The 12,741-nt window shown below is 56.4% G+C and overlaps 1 protein-coding gene across 2 annotated transcripts; it reads left to right on the top strand.

Annotated features, from left to right (window-relative positions):
• The first annotated feature begins 228 nt into the window (after positions 1 to 228).
• On the top strand, positions 229 to 11,655 carry TMEM219 (transmembrane protein 219). 2 transcript variants are annotated; one of them, XM_089779101.1, is made up of 5 exons: positions 229 to 355; positions 1,457 to 1,685; positions 10,871 to 10,988; positions 11,071 to 11,185; positions 11,394 to 11,655. In XM_089779101.1, exons 1-5 carry the CDS (start codon positions 296 to 298, stop codon positions 11,520 to 11,522), a joined length of 651 nt encoding a protein of 216 aa, XP_089635227.1. In that variant the 5' UTR covers positions 229 to 295; the 3' UTR covers positions 11,523 to 11,655. The 2 variants fall into 2 exon arrangements, with proteins under 2 accessions (XP_089635227.1, XP_089635226.1); XM_089779100.1 differs by having other exon boundaries at positions 233 to 454.
• Positions 11,656 to 12,741: the final 1,086 nt, after the last annotated feature.

The following is a 12,741-nucleotide window of genomic DNA, read 5'->3' on the forward strand; positions in this document are numbered from 1 at the left end:
GGGGGCCCGGCGGGGGCGGGCTGCAGGGGGACGGGGCGGAGACTGGCTGGGGGCGGGGCTTTGGCCCTTGACGTTGGGAGGGCGGGGCGTGAGGCGGTGTCGCCGCTGGCCGCTCTGCGCATGCGCAAAGCCCCGCTTGTCTGCCCTGTGAGACGGAGGGCGGCTCGGCACGGCAGCAAACGCGCATGCGCTCCCGCGCGTGGGTGACGTAGGGAACTTGTCGTAAGGCCTTGTCGTCAGACGCGGAAATGGGTCCCCGGCCTCTTAAAGGGCCCGCGCAGCGCCCGGCCCGGCCATGCTGAGCGGCCCCCTGCTGGGCTCGCTGCGCCTCTGCCTGCAGCGCCGCCCGCCCCTGGTCTGCTTCGGCCTCTGCCTCCTGGCGCTGGGCGCCGCCTGCATCGCGCGCGCCGCCCACGTGCGCGGCCACGCGCTGCGCGACCCCGACCCCGACCAGGTCCGCGCCCGCCGGCCTCCGGGGGGGGGGGGGGGGGCTGGGGCAGGGCTGGGGGCAGGACGGGACAAGGGCTGGGGGTGGGGGCAGGACGGGACAAGGGCTGGGGGTGGGGGCAGGACGGGAGAAGGGCTGGGGGTAGGGGCAGGCAGGGGCTATTGGGCAGGATGGGATGGGCTGGGGGTAGGGGCTGGAGGCAGGCAGGGGGCAGGATGGGACAAGGGCTGGGGGTAGGGGCTGGAGGCAGGCAGGGGGCAGGATGGGATGGGCTGAGGGCTGAGGGCAGGGGGCAGGATGGGACAAGGGCTGGGGGTAGGGGCTGGAGGCAGGCAGTGGGCTGGGGGCAGGATGGGACAAGGGCTGGGGGTAGGGGCTGGAGGCAGGCAGGGGGCAGGATGGGATGGGCTGAGGGCAGGGGGCAGGATGGGACAAGGGCTGGGGGTAGGGGCTGGAGGCAGGCAGTGGGCCGGGGGCAGGATGGGACAAGGGCTGGGGGTAGGGGCTGGAGGCAGGCAGGGGGCAGGATGGGACAAGGGCTGGGGGTAGGGGCTGGAGGCAGGCAGGGGACAGGATGAGGGAGAGGCAGGCGGCTGGGGGCAGGAGGGGGTTTGGTTTACGGGCTGGGAATTTGGGGACTTAGGACTGTAGGAGGGGGTTCAGAATGGGGGGGCACAAGCTGGGGCAAGGGTTGTGGCTCGGACTTACCTGGGGCACTCCATGCTGGCTGGATAGGGGCGTGATGGGCAGTGGGGCTGAGGAAGTGGGGGCCACGGTGGGGGCAGGGGCTACATGGAGGGGTTAATAGGATGGGGTGGAGCAGGGCACGAAGGTCATGTGTGGTGGGGAGGGTTAGGGTGCAGCATGGAAGGGATGGAAGAGGGGGGGACATGGGATGGAGGGGGCAGAGCAGGGTGGGGGCCCAATGGGGGGAGGGACAAGATGGGGAAACAGCCACAAGAGGGGGAGGGATGGAGGCGGGGGCTGATTCTCTGATTCTCCCCCCAGGACTGGAACTCACTGCTGGAGTTGCTGAGCCACCTGAGCTTCTGCACAGACAATGGGACTTGGAGGGGGGCGAGTCCAGACCCTCCCCCTGGGACCACCCCACCTTCGCCAGGGGCCCCCCCAACTCTCTCAATCCTGGTGGGCCTGACCTTCAACCTCCCTGGAAGAGTGCGACCCAATGCCACCCGCTTGGTCCTGACAACCACAGGCCACCAGCTGGGACTTGAGGGTGAGTGGAGAGGCTGCGCATTCCTCCAGTCTGTCCCCTTAAGAACATCGGAACGTCCCAGCCCAGTGTCCTGTCTGCCCACAGTGGCCAGGGCCAGGTGCACCAGAGGGAGGGAACAGAACCGGGAACCATCAAGCGATCCTTCCCCGTCACCCATTTCCAGCCTCTCACAAAGGCTAGGGACACCCTCCTTGCCCACCCTGGCTAATAGCCCGTGATGGACCCAACCTCCATGAATCTAGCTTGTGCTTTCTTGAACCCTGTTATAGTCCTGGTCTTCACAACCTCCTCTGGCGAGGAGTTCCACAGGTTGACTGTGCGCTGTGTGAAGAAAAACTCCTTTGGTTTCTTTTAAACCTATTGCCCATTAACTTCATTTGGTGACCCTAGTTCTTGTGTGATGTGAGCAAATAAATAACGTCTCCTTATTCACTTTCTTCACGCCAGTCCTGATTTTCTAGCCCTCTATCCCATCCCCCCTTAGTCTCCTCTTTTCTAAGCTGAAAAGTGCCCGTCTTTTTAATCTGTCTCCATATGGGACCCGTTCCAAACCCCTTGTCATTTTTGTTGCCCTTTTCTCAACTTTGTCCAATGCCAAGAGATCTTTTTGAGACCACCTCTGTACGCGGGATTCAAGAGGAGGGCGTCCCATGGATTTATGCAGAGGCAATAAGAGATTCTCCGTCTTATTCACTATCCCTTTCTTAATGATTCCTACCATCCTGTTTGCTTTTTTACCTGCTGCTGTGCACGGAGCGGATACTTTCAGAGAACTATCTACCATGATGCCAAGGTCTTTCACTTGACTAGTAACAGCTAATTTAGCCCCCATCAGTCGGGATTGTACTTCCCAATGTGCATTCCTTTGCATTTCACACGTTGGATATCCTCTGCCCAGTCCCCAGCTGGTGAGATCCTTCTGCAGCTCTCTGCACCTTGCTGTGGAATTCACTATCTTGAGCAGTGCTGCCACCTCGCTGCGCACCCCTTTCTCCAGATCATTTCTGAATGAATGAGGGGAATAGGACGGGTCCCAGGACAGACCCTTGGGGGACCCAGTCGGAAAACCGACCATTTATTCCTTCCCTTCGTGTTGTTGTGCTTAAAAGAAGCACTGGGATCTTTTTTCAGGGGGATAAGGCAACACGCTGCATTTACTGAGCACACAGGTCAATCCACACTGATCATATGCATGTGATACATTAGACACGCAGGCACGCTCCGTCTTGTTGTTACCAAAAGTTGCTCCCCCTCACTGCACTGGCCAGGTGAGTTAGATGGGGGAGGGGTGGAGCCAGGCTTCTGCTGATCCGGATCGATGCTCCCATGTTGACAAGAGGAAAACCTGGGGTCCCCCTGCAAGATGCCTCCTATTTCTCCCCCATATGCAGCCAATTAGTCAGCACCTACATATGCAGTGAGATACTTGTGATGCCTTTTTTAATGCTGCTTCAAAGAGGGTCCTTCAGGCGCTTGCTGCTTGACTCCCAAGGCATCTGTATGTCCAGTCATCTTTTCAATGAGCTCACTTCAAGTCTTATGGTCCTTGGATCTGGCTCCCAGCCCCTCTCCACCCTTGCAACTGCTGCTGGAGGTGCTCACCTTTCAGGCCTTCTCTATTAACACCTCTTTCATTTCAACAGGGCAATCAAGGAAAGGGGAGGGATCTATTTTACTCCTAGAAAAAGACATTTTTGTATTCCTAAGGCCTATCACATAAAGGCTGCATCTAGACTGGCAAGTTTTTCCGCAAAAGCAATTGCTTTTACGGAAAAACTTGCCAGCTGTCTACACTGGCCGCTTGAATTTCTGCAAGAACACTGATGATCTCATGTAAGATTGTCAGTGTTCTTCCGGAAATACTGTGCTGCTCCCGTTCGGGCAAAAGCCCTTTTGCGCAAAAAAGCCCCGATTGCGAAAATGGCGATCGGGGCTTTCTTGCGCAAAACCACGTCTAGATTGGCACAGACGCTTTTCCGCAAAAAGTGCTTTTGTGGAAAAGCATCCTGCCAATCTAGATGTGCTTTTCCACAAATGCTTTTAACGGAAAAACTTTTCTGTTAAAAGCATTTGCAGAAAATCATGCCAGTCTAGACGTAGCCAAAGGGTTAAATACAAAGTTTCTATGGAAAAGACGATACAAGGTTTCTTTTAATACAAGGAATTCTATACGGCTTAACAGGAAGAGATATAGATATAGACAGGGCTTGCCAGCTGCGCGGTTCTGTGCTCTGCACATGCGCAGATCGCTCCGTGCCAGCTCTTCCGGGGTGTACTATTTGTCGAGCCCTGGATATAGATATAGATATAAAAGGAAAGGACAAGATAACTCTCTCTCTCTCTCTGTAAGGCAGGGGTGTCCAAACTTTTTTCAAAGAGGGCCAGATTTTATGAAGTGAACATGCGTGAGGGCCGACCATTTTGCCTGACATTCTTTGAACCATTAAAATTAAACGCAAATTAACTATTTTATGCAAAGTTTATTGCAAAAGGCATACTTTTCATTTCGTCACATGGATGACAAATCTAAACAGGTGTTAAATCACTCTGCCTTTCATATCTGAAGGCCAGATGAAAAAAAAATCCAGGAAGCTGAAATATATGTCAGGAACATTGTAAAGTACATTACATATTATTGGTAATAAAGGTTGTCTGTCAACTTTTAAGTTCAAAAAATATGAACAGGAACACAACACCAAGTATACATGTTGTGTCCAAATATATTTATAACTGATTTAGACCAACTGACATTAACTGAGATTTTACAATGTATTCATCTCAATACATATGGATTCGTTGGGGGCCATAAAAGATAGATATTGCCAAATTACCTGTGGGGCCGTATTAAACCGGAACACGGGCCGCAATTGGCCCACGGGCCGGACTTTGGACATGCCTGCTGTAAGGACTTACACAGTTTCTCCACCTTATTCTCTATCCTTTTTTAAAATGATTCCTAACATCCAGTTTGCTTTTCTGATGGCTGTACACTGTGTGGATGTCTTCAGAGAACTATCCACAATGATTTCAAGATCTCTTTCCTGATTAGTTGTAGCTAAATTAGCCTTCATTATATTGTATGTATAGTTGGGGTTATGTTTTCCAATGTGCATTACTTTACATGTATCCACATTCAATTTCATTTGCCATTTTGTTGCCCAATCACTTAGTTTGGTGAGATATTTTTGAAGCTGTTCACAGTCTGCTTTGGTCTTAACTACCTTCAGCAGTTTGGTATCATCAATCAGATTGGTAAGACATGATTTCCCTTTACAGAAACCATGTTGCCTTTTGCCCAACAAATTATGCTCTTCTATGTGTCTGACAATTTTATTCTTTACTACTGTTTCAACTAATTTGCCCGGTATTAACATTAGACTGACCGGTTTGTAATTGCGGGATTGCCTCTAGAGCCCTTTTTAAATATTGGCATTACATTAGCTATCTTCCAGTCATTGGGTACAGAAGCCGATTTAAAGGACAGGTTACAAACCACAGTTAATAGTTTGCCAATTTCACATTTGAGTTCTTTCAGGACTCTTAGGTGAATGTCATCTGGTCCCGGTGACTTGTTACTGTTAAGTTTATCAATTAATTCCAAAACCTCTTCTAATGACAATTCCTCAGATTTGTCACCTACAAAGGACGGGTCAGGTTTGGGAATCTCCTCAATATCCTCAGCTGTGAAGACTGAAGCAAAGAATTCATTTAGTTTCTCTGCAATAACTTTATCGTCTTGGAGGGCTCCTTTAGCATCTTGATCGTCCAGGGGCCCCACGGGTTGTTTAGCCGGCTTCCTGTTTCTGATGTACTAAAACAAATTTTTATTACCTTTTGCGTTTTTGGCTTGCTGTTCTTCAAACTCCTTTTTGGCTTTTCTTATACTTTTTTATAGTTAATTTGGCAGAGTTTATGCTCCATTTTTAAAAAGATGCCCTCCAGACATTAGGTACGGAACCCAATTTAAAGGACAGGTTACAAACCACAGTTAATAGTTCTGCAATTTCCCATTTGAGTTCTGTCAGAGCTCTTGGGCGCATGCCATCCGGTCCCGGTGACTTGTGACTGTGAAGCTTATCCATTTGTTCCAAAACTTGCTCTAATGACACCTCAGTCTAGGTCAATTCCTCAGATTCGTCACCTAAAAAGACTGGCTCGGGTTTGGGGATCTCCCCGATATCCTCAGCCATGAAGACCAAATTCAAATGTTTTTCCATAAATACTTTGTCTTTTAGCTTTAGCATCTCGATCGTCCATGGTCCCACTGGTTGTTAGCAGCTTCCCGCTTCTGATGGACTTTAAAAAGATTTTGCTGTTGGTTTTGGTTGGATGTCTTCAAATTCCTTTTTGGCCTTCCTTATTATATTTTACATTTCATTTGTCAGTTTGTGCTCCTTTCTATTCTCCTCATTAGGATTTGACTTCCACTTTTTACAGGATGCCTTTTTATCTCTCCCTGCTTCTTTTCCTGTGTTAAGCCCCGGAGGCTCTGGTTTGGTTCTCTTACTGTGTGTTTTCATTGGGGTAGACATTTAAGTTGAGCCCCTACTGTGGTGTCTTTAAAACACTTCTGTGCAGCTTGCCGGGATTTCACTTTTGTCTCTGTATCGTTTAATTTCTGTTGAACTAATCTCATTTTGTGTAGTTCCATTTTTCTGAAAATCAGCCCACCGTGTTGGGTTGCTGAGGGGTTTTTCCCACCACAGGAATATTCAATTGGTCACTAATTCCAAGCAGTTCAGCTACAATCACCTCTTGGACCAGGTCCTGTGCTCCGCTTAGGACCAAGGCAGTAATTGCCTCTCCCCTTGTGGGTTCCACAAGCAGCTGCTCTGAGAAGCAGCCACTTAAGGTGTCAAGAGACTTCATGTCTGCATTCCGTCCTGCGGTGACGTGCCCAGCCAATATGGAGTTGAAATCCCCCATTATTATGGATGTTGTACATTTGTGTAGCCTCTCTCCCTGAGCATTTCACAGTCACTATCACCACCTTGGTCAGGTGTTTGGTAATATGTCCCTACTGCTATATTCTTATTACCAGAAGATTTCTGTGGTGTTGCTCAGATCCTTAACTCGAGTCATTTTTGTTTTACTCTCAAATATACAGTAGCTGCGTCACAAGCTTTTGCCAGCAGATGGCTCCCTACTTCACAACGTAAGACCCTGTTGCTTGGGTCCTTAACTATTCATTTTTGTTCTTCACGCACATCACTGCTCTGGGGTGGGGTGGGGTGGGGGACGAGGGGTCAGGATGCAGGCTGTTCTGGGGAGAGAGCCCTTTCTCACCGCAGCAGCTTGGGGCCAGGCGAGAAGCGCCCTCCATGGCCGCTCCAGCTCCAGCGTCTGTGATGCCTGCTATATCAATCTCCTCGTCCAGTACGAGGCACTCTACTCCACCCACCTTATTCTTGAGACTTCTGGCATCTGTGTATAAGCACTTTACGTTTTAGCTGTCCGCCATTCCCCAATGGGATTGAATGGGACTCTTTTCCATATGTTTCTCGTCAGATCTTGCCTGTATCTTATCATCCATCCGCCCCTCTTTACTAGGACGGAGAGAATCTCTGTGAAGAGACCCTCCCCTCAGAGATGTTTCTGTCCGATCCACGTGGCCCTCCACACCTGTCGGCTTTCCAAAGCGTTCCTTCAGTTCTTAATCCACACCCCTCCGCGCAGTGAGACCCTGCAGTTCTGCCTGGCGCGTGGAACCAGAAGCATTTCAGAGAACACCACCACTGCAGTCCTGGATTTCAGTCTCCTTCCTAGCAGCCTAAATGTGGCCTCCAGAACCTCTCTCCTGCCCTTCCCTACGTCACTGGTACCTACATGGCCCACGAGCACTGGCTCCTCCCCAGCACTACACAGACGGTTATCTAGATGCTTCGAGAGATCTGCAACCTTCGCAGCAGGCAGGCCAGTCACCACACGGTTCTCCTGGTCATCGCAAACCCAGCTGTCTGTTTCTAATGATCCAATCCCCCGTTGCTAACACCGGCCTAGTCCTAATGACTGGAGTTCTGTCCCTGGAGTGGGATCCTCAGTGTGAGAGGAGGCCACATCACCCTCTGGAAGGAGGCTTCCAATTCTGGGATCACTTCCCTCTGCTCCGTAGGACAGGCTCCTTTCCTGAGGCCAAGTCTACACTGGCAAGTTGCTGGGCAGGAAATCAGCCCCCGGCGCTGTAACTGCCAAGGTGTGCGCCCTGGCTTTGGCTTCGGCAAAGGTCCCTGGCAAGAAGCGTAGAGCTGGTGGGGCTCCGGGCCCAGCACAATGACTGGCTGCCTGGGCCCTTCCCACAACGCTTGTTCTTGCCTCTGTCAGCTGTTTGAACTCTGCTCTCAGGCCCCCCGTGCACAGTCCCCTTTGACGTGTGGTGTTCTCAGCTCCACGCACCAGGAGATCCCTGCTTTGGAGCCACGTTGACAGGCTGGACCAGTCTCAGCTGCGCTCCAGCCGTTGGAATGCTGATACCTATGGGCGTGTCCGGGACATGCCGCAGTCAGGGGGAAGCGAAGGAGCTGCAGCCCGCCGGCAGGTACTGCAGAGAGCCAGATGCCATGCTTGGAGGTGACCCCACCTTCCCACTAGGCACCTGTGCCTTGGAAGAGCTTGGCACGCTCCCTCGCCCCAGGCCAATCGGATTGGGGGCAGGGGAGCACTGGAATTCTCCTGCTCTGCGAGGGGCAGGTGGCTGCTCGCAGGGTTGGAGCAGAGCGGTGGAGGCTTCAGGTGCTCCCCCACCCCCAGGCTCTAATTGGCTTGGGGGGCGGGGGAGCAGCAGGGCCTCTGAGCCGGATGCATCCGGCCGGCACAGGCCCTTTTGCCCACCTCTGGGTTACTGTGTTTAAGAAATGAAATTCCTGGTTCAAAGCAAGCTTCAGTCCATGCCAAGCACCCAAGCCCCCCAGCAAAGCTGCAGTCACTGTCGCGCGATGGGCAGTGCACAGACCGCTAGGAGCAACCCCTGGCAAGGCAGCCAGTGCACGCCCATGCATGGCACTGTTCAGCATCCAATGGCTGCCTCAGGGCCCCTCCGTTCCATACAGCCCTGGGCTCAGGCTGTTCAAACTCGACTTCCAGGCGATGAGCCTCAGCATCCCAGCTGAGTGACGCTTCCACCCCTCTCTTCACGAATATCCCGGAAGGGACAGCATGCAGCAGTAACCGCTGGGCTATCAGCCAAGTCCGGCTTCCTGTACAAACGTGGCCAGTGGGCTGTCCGACGGCCACTCAGCACCGGCTCAGCCCACTATGGAACTGCTCCTTGCTGCTCTCAAGGCTTCCGGGCGTGGCTTCATGAGCCAGGGCACTAAGGAGTGGGCAGGGTTTCCAAGGGTCACAAGGGGCATTTCTGCTTCCCCCACAGTGATCTGGTCCTGCACGCAGCTTCCTGAACAGACCATGCCCCTTTCAGACCCGCTGGCGTCAATGGCCACGCAAGGCCGACGGTGACCCACAAGTGCCTGCAGAGCTGTGGGGTTCATGTCCTCAGAGGCTAGTGGGGTTTGGACACATTGGACTGTGCTATCTGTCACCCCACTGCCCCTCAGTGCAAAGCCAGCCACCAGGTCACCCCACTGCCCAGAGTCCCAGTCTTTCAGAGCAGGATGCGCTTGCTGGCCCCGCACACGTCCAGCGGCCGACTCTCCCACCCTGAGATGACTGGCACCCAAGCGAACGCTGTCTGGAGCGGCCAGCTCCCACTCTGCAGGCAGAGCGGCTCAGCCACGTGGCCTTGCACCACAGGGTGGGGACGAGCTCGGCGCACACCCCCAGGAAAGCAGCTTTCCTCACCCAAAGGTCCTACAGGCTTTGCTTGTGATCCCGGCTGGCAGGCCAATGTGGTCCCGCCCCTTGGCGCTTGTTTCCTGAGCCCAAAGGCAGTATTCTGCTTTGGCGTGAGTGCCACAAGACCGCACGTGTCATACACACGCTGCACGGACTCCTCATTTCTGCAGCTTCAGGAATCACTCGACTGCCATCCGTGGCAGGCTAGGGAGACGGAGCTGTATTTTCATCGACCACTGGAGGTCCATCCCACAGGCGAGAGGGCAGCATCAAAGCTGCTGAAAGCTGGTGTCCACGGTGGACAGAAGCACAGGTTGCTGGGATGCAAAGCGATGCACCGGGGCAGGACCCAGCATGCGCCACGCCTTCCCACACACCTCTGCAGCAGAAGAGGAAGAGGTGCTCTGTGGGAGGCTGCCCAGAAAGCAGCTCTCCAAGAGGCCCTGGGGTGTGCTGAGTGTGCTCATGTTACAGTGAGAACACCCAGCGGCTAGGTCTACACTCGTGGCTTCTTGCGCAAGAAATGTGCAAATGAGCAGGGCTTGACAATCTATTGAATCTACTCCCCCGGGGCAAGTAGATTCCAGCCCGGCGTCCTGTTTACCGGTGGCGCGCGCATGCGCAATGTGGCTCTTGTGCATGCACAGTGCGGGGCTGGGGAGCGGCTTCGCCATAGTTCGTCAAGCCCTGCAAATGAGGCTAAGCGTGGAATATCGCCGAGCCTCATTTGCATACCTAATGAGCTGCCATTTTTGCGGAAGAGGCTCTTGCGCCACAAGGAGCTGTCTACACTGCCCCTTCTTGTACAATGCCGCTACGCTGATTATTTCCAGGAATAATGGAATTGTGCAAGAGGGGTTTTCTTGCACAAGAAGGGGCAGTGCAGACAGCTCCTTCTGGCGCAAGAGCCTCTTCCGCAAAAATGGCAGCTCATTAGGTATGCAAATGAAGCTCGGCGATAGTCCTCGCTTAGCCTCATTTGCATATTTCTTGCGCAAGAAGCTGCGAGTGTAGCCGTAGCCACCAGCGTTCTCAAGTGGGGCTTTGCATTGCCAGCGCAGCTGTGGCCTGAGCCTTTCACCCTCCCCAGCGCAGGTGTTGTCTGACTGGAGGGGACTGTTCTCGTGGGTCCCGGAAAGTGTCAGGCCTCCCTAGCTCCTCCTGCCTGCACCCTCTTTGTACTCCCAGGGTAAGGCCTTTCCCCAGGGGCAGGTCTAAGGAATGTGCATATTAAATGTATCGAGCCCCTTTCAAACTCCCCTCACAACTTCCACTAGCTGCTCCACTGCGCTAGACCTCTGGCCAATTAGGGGCAGGGCCTTTCCCCCTTGGCCGTGCCCTGACGGGCCATCCTGCTCCCCTCCCCTTGGCTCAGGCTTTCTCCCTCGCCCCCACAGGTCCAGACTCCGAGCAACCAATCCGCATGGTGGCCATCACCCCATGGCCCCCCGGGCCCAACCCCCAGGGCAGCTGTCTGAGCCTGGCAGGCCCCTCCTCCATGCTGCCCCAGAGCAGGTGCGTGGGATGAGCTGGGGTGGGGCAGGAGGGGATCTGTGCTGAGTTATCTCCTCACTGTCCCCACATGGTCTGTTTGCAGGGCGCCGCCCCGCTGTATTGTGGGGGATCTGGATGCCCAGCCCCAGGAGGAACTGGGGTCCTGCTACCAACCCCAGTACCAGCCTGATCCCGCCCTGGCCACCATGCTGACAATGGTAAGGGGCTTGGCTGCAGACAGAACACACTCACCCTGGAGGGGCTACCCTGCAGGGGCAGAGGAGGTGCACTGCTGCGGGGGCAGGCATGAAGCAGGGAGCCTGCAGTGCAGGGGGTGAACTGGATGGGCAGCCAGGACCACGGGGGAAGAGGATGCCACAAAGGAAGGGGGCAGCCCTACTCACCCCACCTTTCTGCTGCCCGCAGGAGGATCGCCGCCTGTGCAGCCAGCGCCTCCTGCTGGCTGGCCTCACCCTGCTCTGCCTTTGCGCCCTGCTGCTGTGCACGGCGGGCCTCTGCCTGCCGCCCCCCCGCGACACCAGGGGGCAACTCTAGGACTGGCTCTCTGGCCCCCACGCCCATGGCCCCAGCCTGAGCCTGGGTGGGACCCAGGCACCCTGGCCAGAGGGCTCCAGTAGGGTGGGCATGTGCCTGGGGCCAGAATTGCCAATAAACGGGCTGTGCTGTATCTGTGTGTGCTGGGGCGTGAGGGGACCTAGAGAACACGGGGGGCGGGGCTCCGCAAGGGAGGGGGCTGTGGGGCACACGGGGGGCGGGGCTCCGCAAGGGAGGGGGCTGTGGGGCACACGGGGGGCGAGGCCCCGCAAGGGAGGGGGCTGTGGGGCACACGGGGGGCGGGGCCCCGCAAGGGAGGGGGCTGTGGGGCACACGGGGGGCGGGGCCCCGCAAGGGAGGGGGCTGTGGGGACACACGAGAGGGCGGGGCTCCGCAAGGGAGGGGGCTGTGGGGACACACGAGGGGGCGGGGCTCCGCAAGGGAGGGGGCTGTGGGGCACACGGGGGGCGGGGCTCCGCAAGGGAGGGGGCTGTGGGGTACACGGGGGGCGGGGCTCCGCAAGGGAGGGGGCTGTGGGGCACACGGGGGGCGGGGCTCCGCAAGGGAGGGGGCTGTGGGGACACACGAGGGGGCGGGTCCTGCACAGGCAGGGGCTGGGGGGCAGGGCCCCGCACGGGAGGGGGCTGGGGACACGGGGGGTGGGGCCTTGCATGGGAGGGGGCTGGGGGCACGGGAGGGGGCTGGGGACACGAGGAGGCGGGCCCTGCACAGGCAGGGGCTGGGGGGCTGGGGACACGGGGGGGCGGGGCTCCGCAAGGGAGGGGGCTGTGGGGCACACGGGGGGCGGGGCCCTGCAAGGGAGGGGGCTGTGGGGCACACGGGGGGCGGGGCCCCACAAGGGAGGGGGCTGTGGGGCACACGGGGGGCGGGGCCCCGCAAGGGAGGGGGCTGTGGGGCACACGGGGGCGGGGCTCCGCAAGGGAGGGGGCTGTGGGGCACACGGGGGGCGGGGCTCCGCAAGGGAGGGGGCTGTGGGGCACACGGGGAGCGGGGCCCCGCAAGGGAGGGGGCTGTGGGGGCACACGGGGAGCGGGGCTCCGCAAGGGAGGGGGCTGTGGGGACACACGAGGGGGCGGGGCTCCGCAAGGGAGGGGGCTGTGGGGACACACGGGGGGCGGGGCTCCGCAAGGGAGGGGGCTGTGGGGCACACGGGGGGCGGGGCTCCGCAAGGGAGGGGGCTGTGGGGACACATGAGGGG

Source organism: Pelodiscus sinensis, chromosome 5 (genome assembly GCF_052426305.1).
Source record: "Pelodiscus sinensis isolate ZL-2025 chromosome 5, ASM5242630v1, whole genome shotgun sequence".
Classification (NCBI taxonomy): Eukaryota; Metazoa; Chordata; order Testudines; family Trionychidae; genus Pelodiscus; species Pelodiscus sinensis.